Here is a 7,916-nt window from a genome sequence, read left to right on the forward strand (position 1 = left end):
TTGAGGTGTGACAGCCATGCAGAAAAAAAATGAATCAGAATTCACACAGGGCAGCACGGTGGCGCAGCTGGTAAAGCGTTGGCCTGAGGTACCGGGTTCAATCCCGGAACCGCTTTGCATGTTCTCCCCGTGCCTGCATGGGTTTCCTCCGGGCACTCCGGTTTCCTCCCACATCCCAAAAACATGCAACATTAATTGGACACTCTAAATTGCCCCTAGGTGTGATTGTGAGTGCGTCTGTCCGTCTCTATGTGCCCTGCGATTGGCTGGCGACCAATTCAGGGTGTACCCTGCCTACTGCCCGTTGACAGCTGGGATAGTCTCCAGCACTCCCCTCGACACTTGTGAGCATAAGCAGCAAAGAAAATGGATGAATGGAGAATTCATACACAAAACTATTGCAACCGTCACACAATTTTATCTAGACTAAATGTGACCGTGGAACTCCTCTATTCATTACATCTTCCCGATAAAATTAATGAGGAAAAATCATTGATCCTAATTGATAGAAAATTGATGAAAAAATTCATACAATACTTATGATGATGACATTTCTTGACTGAACTTTTGAGCAGCAGTTAATGAACAGTTACTTTGAAGTACAGTATGTGTTTTCCCTCTGCTGGTGAACTCTGGAATTACACCAAAAAGTGCACTTTATAGAAAAAAAATCAATTTCATAAGATTGAATGACATCCACCCTTGTAATGACATTGATTTGTTAACAAAGTATGCCGCCGCTTTCATCAGATCTTCTGCTGTGCGGAAGAATCGTAGTCATGTGTTGGTGGCTTCTAATAACACCACTTATTACTTTGCAGAATGACAAATATTATTTTTGGGAGGGGGAAAAAATGACAAGTTCCTATTTCTGCAAGGCATTGTTTTAATAAGTGAGTATTTTCATCTGATAAAAATGTGAGGTTAAAACCCACAATATAATTGATTCTTTTTTTATATACAACAATAAAAAGACAAGCAATAAGTGTTGAATACATAGGGTTGTAAAGTAATTTGAAAACATTAAAAGTCTATCTATAATATTGCATAATGTCCAGTGTAGATCTCTCTAGATCTTCCACGTCCGCCGTGTAGCAAAAAGAGGACTGCGGCAGCGGCGGCGGCGGCAGCAGCTCCGCTGCGTTGACCGGCTGCAAATCCTCCAGCTGTTGGAACAAGTCGGACAACAGTTCCGCCTCGAGGCCCGCGTCCGAGCAGGACGGCGACCAAGCAGAGTCCGCCAGTCCCAAAATGGAGGTCGGGGCTGGTCCGGGTCCCTCGTTACTGGGCTTGAAAGGCGGCGGTGCCAGTACAGGTGCAGGGACTGCAAACGCAAAACGCACATTTAGAGCATCCCGTCAAGTCTTGAGATATGACCATTTTTTTTTTTTTTTAAAGATCTAATAAATTGAAAAAAAATGTACTTACTGGTCACATTGTTTGAAGTTCTTGCTGCCCTGCCCCACTTTCTCTTTTGCTTTCTGCCCTAAAACAGCAACAAAAATCAGAATGTTTAGTCAGTGCAGACAAAAACTTTTATTGTTTGATTGTAAATGACTATGAGACTCACGTAATTGTCCCTGCAGGTCCACTCCGGGTGCATGTCGGCGTGGAGCCGGCTGAGGCGCTCCGACTCTTGGAAGTACGGGTCCTGCTGGGCCGGCGTCAGCGACTTCCACTGCGGACAAAAAAATCAAGTGTCAGCGTGCACGACGAACGCCACGCAAGCTACGAGGGATGTGTTTGTCGTCAGGAAACTCACCATCTGACCCAGGATTTTATTGACGTTGGCGCTGTCAATGTTAAAAAATTGGGCCTTGACGAGAGGCCGGTTTTCCTGCATGAATATCATGAAGGCATTTGGAGGCTTCTTAATGTAGGGACCTTCCACGGTCTTCATTTTTCTGTTGGGAAAGCAAAGCCATCAGCATGTCGCTTCTGTGTGGATGTGCCAGGAAAGACATTTTACAGAGAATGCTGTACTTACTTTGGTTTTGGTGGCAGAAGAGGAGGTGTTGTTGGAGAAGGAGGAGGAGGAGGAGGAACGAGAGCTCCGCTTGGGACCAAAGATGGAGGAACGAGAACTCCGTTTGGGACCACAGGAGGAGGAACGAGAAGTCCGTTTGGGACCAAAGGAGGAGGAATGACAGCTCCGCTTGGGACCAATTTATAACAAATCTGTCCCAATCTACAAACACATCAAGACACGTGTTGAAAAATCATTCAAGGAGTCTTACACATTTTACATACATACCTTATATAATCCTTTTTAAATATATACAGTTTTGTGTGCTACTTACATCAAAACAGGTGAACCTTGGTTGACGTTTGCCAAACTTGGAGCAGCTACAACCTGCCAAAAAAAAAAAAAAAAATGTCAGTAGTTAGTCATAACTGATTCATTATATGGAAAACTTAACTGAAACACTAAACAAACTAATAACGCTATATATTGACTTTGACATCCGTGTTCTAAAACGTTTTTTACGGATTACTATTTGGTCAACTTGATTCATCATATATAAAACTTAACTGAAATATTGACTTTTACATCCATGTTCTAAAACGTTTTTTACAGATTAGTATTTAGTCATAACTGATTCACTATATAGAAAACTTAACTGAAACTTTAAACCAACTAATAACGGTATATATTGACTTTTACATCCATGTTCTAAAACGTTTTTTACAGATTAGTATTTAGTCATAACTGATTCACTATATAGAAAACTTAACTGAAACATTAAACCAACTAATAACGGTATATATTGACTTTTACATCCATGTTCTAAAACGTTTTTTACAGATTAGTATTTAGTCATAACTGATTCACTATATAGAAAACTTAACTGAAACATTAAACCAACTAATAACGGTATATATTGACTTATACATCCGTGTTCTAAAACGTTTTTTACTGATTAGTATCTAGTCGTAACTGACTCATGTAGAAAAATTAACTGAAACACTAAACTCCTAACGTCATATATTGACTTTTAAATCCATGTTTTCAAACGTTTTTTACTGATTTATTATGTAGTCATAATTTTAACGGTATATATTGACTTACATCCGTGTTCTAAAACGTTTTTTACTGATTAGTATTTAGTCGTAACTGATTCGTCGTACAGAAAACTTAACTGAAACACTAAAACTAATGTCGGTGTATCCTGACTTTTACATCCGTGTTCTAATTTTTTTTTTTACAGATTCATCATATCGAAAACTTAACCGAAGCACTAAACAAACTAATAACAGTATATATTGACTTTTACATCCGTGTTCTAAGACCTTTTTTTTTTTTACAGATTAGTATTTAGTTATAACTGATTCATCATATAGAAAACTTAACTGAAATACGAAACAAACTAATAACGGTATATATTGACTTTTACATCCATGTTCTAAAACGTTTTTTTTTCTTGTGCTTGAAATACTAAACCCCGTTAAACACGATTGAAGATAGCATCGTCGTCGATCCTAGAGTTAAATAAAAATACATTCCAAGATAGGTTTATACATATATTGACTTTTCCATCCATGTTCAAAAACTTTTTTTTTCTTGTCCTTGAAATTAGTAAACCCCATTAAACACGATTTAAGATAGCTTCGTCGTCGATCCAACAGTTAAATAAAAATACGTTGCAAGATAGATTAATACATATATTGAGTTTTACATCCATGTTCTAAAAGTTTTTTTTTCTTGTGCTTGAATTAGTAAACACCATTAAACACGGTTTAAGACAGCATCATCGTCGATCCTAGAGTTAAATAAAAATACATTGCAAGATAGATTTATACAAATGAGTTTTACATCCATGTTCTAAAACTTTTTTTTTTCTTGTGCTTGAAATTAGTAAACCTCATTAAACACGATTTAAGATAGGATCGCCGATTCCCGAGATAAAATTGGCAATAAAGTTTTACACGATGACGTTCTTGAACGTATCTTGTAACACCCCAAAGAAATGAACGGGAGCAGAGTCAAAAATTAAGATAACTTGCGTATTTTATTTTATTTTTATATATATATATATATATATTTTTTTCCAGCACGTTTCAAAAGTTACGCGTGAATCGCCTCCATACCGGTTCTTTCTTTTCAGCCATGCTGGCCAAATCTGCGTTGATGATCTCCATCAGATCGTCCCAGTCTTCGTTATCCATCATGTCAGCTGGTAGATAATCGTGTCAACAGGTAGACGAACGATTTGTTGTGTGAAGTGGGCAAGGGGTGGGCATCCCTTATATATCGCATAGTTTGGGACCGCCCGAATATAAAAATTATCCAGCAAAGATTGGGGGTGACCTCTATGACGTCAATCAATTTGGGCGCAAATAGCCACAATGGCGGAGCTAGCTCGTTTACTGACGGACGGTTTTAACGGATTTTTTTTTTCCTTGACGCACGAAAAGAAAACGTTTATTTTCCGAGATCGGCACGATGCGTTGAGTCTTCTAGCAGGTGCTCGGAATGTGTCTATGCTAAAAACGAGTGTTAAAAAACTGGTTTAAAAACAACAGTCAACCTCAATTCTCAAAAATTGAGCTAGCCACCATTTTGTATGAAGTCAAGTGTATGCGGAGGTGGCGAAAGTAGCCAAATATTGTTCTCAAGTTACAATACTGTTTTTTCAGGAAAAAAGAAAACGAGTCCAGTAAAAGTACAGTAACTCTATAGTGAATAATTACTTGAGCATGAGTAAGAAAGTAGACTCCTCAGTGAAAAAAAACTACTTAGAGTAGTGAGTAACTTGGGTTTATTTTTAAAATCTGAGCATGAACGATCAAATAAACATCTAATGTGCAAATATAAACTAACAATCAGACAACAACATCACTTAGTCTAAAATAAGAACACTCCTCAAAATCTTTATTTTAAAAAAAAGGCAAACTGAGCTCCAAAAAAAATGGATGTTTTACAGTACTATTATATTGTATCCACTTGTTAAAAAGCACAATATATGTACTGTAATGTTGCCAGGCAGATTGCAAAAACAGGAACAAGGCTGCCAAGTACTGTATATAAAAAGTCTACACACCTGTCAACACAATGAATGAATAATTAATTTTGATCAATCATTTTAAAACGTTTTCCAGCATTAATGTGAGGTCAAATTTGTAAAACTGTACTCTGTCTGGAAAAATTAGTATTATAGATTTTGATTTGATGTTTAACTTGCTGCTGCAGTTTACCACATCGTGTTTTTGTCAAATTAGAAGAAATATCCCAAGTTTGGTCAGTTACAAAATGACGCTGCTCATTTTCCGATGATTGCTTTTAAAACATTTCTTTTCAACTGGTGGAAATCCACTAATTTCCGGCCAATTTTTACAAAAGTAGGGGTCAAAATTTTAGGGTTTTTTTTTGTTGATTCATATTTCAAACTTTCATAATTTTAGATGTAATACAAGGTTTGTAGCACAGTTGTAGGCCTTCTTGGTCAGTGTAAAAATGTATAAATTATGTGTAAACTAGGAAAACGGTTGTGGAAGACAGAAAAGCGGCCTAGATTACATTGAATCAGTCTAAATATGTCATTTATTTCTACATTTCCAATTAAGTCTGTGTATCGTTCATCCAAGATTTGTAGCACAGTTGTAGGCCTTCTTGTTCAATATAAAAATGTATAAATTATGTGTAAATAAGGAAGACGGTCGTGGAAGACAGAAAGGCGGCCTAGATTACATTGAATCAGTCTGTAAAGATGTCATTTATTTCTACATTTCTAATTAATGTGTGTGTCGTTCTGATTTTAAGAAGGTACATTTCTAAGTGATAATCTCTTTTTTTTTTTTTTAATATTATTATTTTTGTGTTGGGGGGCTATGAAAGTGAAGAGCTTTCACAGTGTTATCATCGCAATTTACAATTGCCGGAAACGGTTCCCTATTTATTTATTCACATTTCTGTGGAAAAGACCCAACAAAAGAGCGTCATGCAACCAGATTACGGATTACAAATAATGACTTTCCAAACCAGAATCAAATCAATAGTTCTTGTAATTGTCCAACAAATGAAAATGCAATTTGATTATTTGGAAACTTATCTTTGATTAATGCCGCTTCTTCTTCAAGAAATATTTTTTGGATCATCTTCATCCCATTTATTCTTTTGCAGTCACCAGCCACCTCGGCGACGGCTCCATTTCATCTTCAGTTGCGGCACGAGCGGGAATATCCGAGCGGCACGTCGGCCTCCGCTCATGGACGTCTCCTTCGGTGGCGTAGGTGGAAGGTTTTTATTTTGAAAGGGGATTTTTTTTTTCCCCATTTTATGATACAAACCAAATCAGTAACAGAATCATAATCACTGTTTAACCAGTGACAAAAATTGTGATTTGCAGCTGGAGTGTGAATAACCTGTAATTGACGTGAAGTTCGACCTGGAGGAGCCTCAGACGTAGTAGCCCTCGGCATTAATCAATACCCAAGAATTATTGACTGACTTCATTTCAGGTAGGAATTATTTTCAATCTCAAATTACCAAGAAGTATTTATAATGCCAATTGGCTCATTTGAGAAAAATGCGTATTTAAAAAAAAGAAAATAAGACATCTGTCGCAGAAGAGAGGTTAACGTTTGGCAGCAATACGCTTCCGTGTATGTTCCGTGGAGACGACTCCGGCCCTTTTTTTTTCAATCATTGTTAATGAATGAGTGTTTGTATAAAAACAGGGGTCGTTTATTTAAATATTGGTATTTGTATTGAATACTAGCTGAAAAGATCGATGGATTCCAGCAAAGGTTAACGCAGGGGTCACCAACGCAGTGCCCGCGGACGAATGGTAGCCCGCGAGGACCATATAAGGCGCCTGTGAGGTATGTTCAAAAAATACCATAGGCCACAAATTGTTACTATTATTTGTGCTTTAAATTCTGAATCTGACTTGCTTAGGTGAATTAAAATTTGAAAATACCTGCAATGTCGTTTACTACAATAAATTAAAACAAAAATATTTTATGTGCGTGTAATGAACTGAGTCTAAAATTTGCTCAAGAAGTAGCCATCAGCCTCAAAAAGGTTGCTGAGCCCTGGGTTAACGTGTAGCCGAATACGCTTCCGCGTTCACAAGCCGTCAACCCGTCACTGTGTCAGATTTATTCCAACGAAGTATCTGTATGCGTCCAGACTTTTCTACTTTTTCGAACTCTACCGTGTAAATCTCGACGACTTACTGACCAGATCTATGTGTGGATCCAGTTGTCCATGACAAGCGGAACCGGGTTAACAGTCCAATTTCTTAGCGGCAAAAACATCGACTTCGGCATTAAATATGGGTCCTCTATGCCAAGTGTCTCTCATTTTTCCACGCACCTTCGTTTATTATCACCTTCTAAATGTTTAACGGTATTGGACAAAACTGTGGGAGTCGTGCTATAAGACATTTTCATTTTGCCTCAACGGACTTAGCATTGAACAATGCTTTGTTTGACCTGCAATATGGCGAGGTAAACAAAGATCACGTGGTTGACGTAGGTCTACGAGGTCGATAGTACCAGTACATCAGTGCCTTACTGTATTTTTAAGGGTTTAAAAGGTATTTAGTAGTACAGTATTGTTTCTTGCCGTATGGGAGATGTTAATCAGCATCAGATCGGCAGTATTTTTTTTTTATTGGCAAACTGTACTTCCATCTGACACGACTGTACACTATCTCTACTTAAACAGATTTGGTTTGGTGTTAGCATGAAAATTTTTGCATCTTCGTCTTAATGCGCGTGTCGAGAATATTTGCATAGATTTGTTCTGAGCAAGCGCCTGTCAACTTTCTCCATCCTTCTTCTGGTCCACCGCCACCATAAAACTCCTAAAAGGATTCCCTGCAAAATGTATTTTCCGGTATGTCCACACAGAGGCGACATTTGACTATATTTTGTTTTCCCCAGTAGGACAAAGAGGAATACAGCACAGG

At 37.8% G+C, this 7,916-nt stretch overlaps 2 protein-coding genes across 5 annotated transcripts in view; one reads left to right on the forward strand and one right to left on the reverse strand.

Annotated features, from left to right (window-relative positions):
• Positions 1–81: 81 nt before the first annotated feature.
• LOC133503885 (transcription factor 7-like 1) lies at positions 82–4,222 on the reverse strand. Its single transcript, XM_061825872.1, has 7 exons — positions 4,090–4,222; positions 2,301–2,353; positions 1,988–2,188; positions 1,763–1,904; positions 1,571–1,678; positions 1,429–1,486; positions 82–1,324 (listed from the first exon to the last, which is right to left on the reverse strand). Exons 1-7 carry the CDS (start codon positions 4,168–4,170, stop codon positions 1,032–1,034), a joined length of 936 nt encoding a protein of 311 aa, XP_061681856.1. The 5' UTR covers positions 4,171–4,222; the 3' UTR covers positions 82–1,031.
• The window catches only part of si:ch211-121a2.4 (transcription factor 7-like 1), a 22,371-nt gene continuing 18,525 nt past the window's right edge, over positions 4,071–7,916 (forward strand). For 2 of the 4 annotated variants that reach the window (XM_061825858.1, XM_061825859.1), the window contains exons 1-4: positions 4,071–4,198; positions 6,122–6,227; positions 6,348–6,459; positions 6,720–6,822. The gene's annotated coding sequence lies outside the window, so the exon portion shown is untranslated. Of the gene's footprint in view, positions 4,199–6,121; positions 6,232–6,347; positions 6,460–6,719; positions 6,823–7,916 lie in introns of all 4 variants that reach the window. The other 2 variants (XM_061825861.1, XM_061825860.1) reach the window with 2 other exon arrangements.

Source organism: Syngnathoides biaculeatus, chromosome 7 (assembly GCF_019802595.1).
Source record: "Syngnathoides biaculeatus isolate LvHL_M chromosome 7, ASM1980259v1, whole genome shotgun sequence".
Classification (NCBI taxonomy): Eukaryota; Metazoa; Chordata; class Actinopteri; order Syngnathiformes; family Syngnathidae; genus Syngnathoides; species Syngnathoides biaculeatus.

What these genes read in the sequence shown, in the direction of transcription:
- LOC133503885 (XM_061825872.1), bottom strand. Translation starts at nt 4,170, where the DNA reads ATGATGGATAACGAAGACTGGGACGATCTGATGGAGATCATCAACGCA. An exon ending in TGGCTGAAAAGAAAGAACCG is followed by an intron (nt 2,354 to 4,089) that starts GTATGGAGGCGA and finishes TTTTTTTGGCAG; the next exon opens with GTTGTAGCTGCTCCAAGTTT. An exon ending in AACTTCAAACAATGTGACCA is followed by an intron (nt 1,325 to 1,428) that starts GTAAGTACATTT and finishes TTGCGTTTGCAG; the next exon opens with TCCCTGCACCTGTACTGGCA.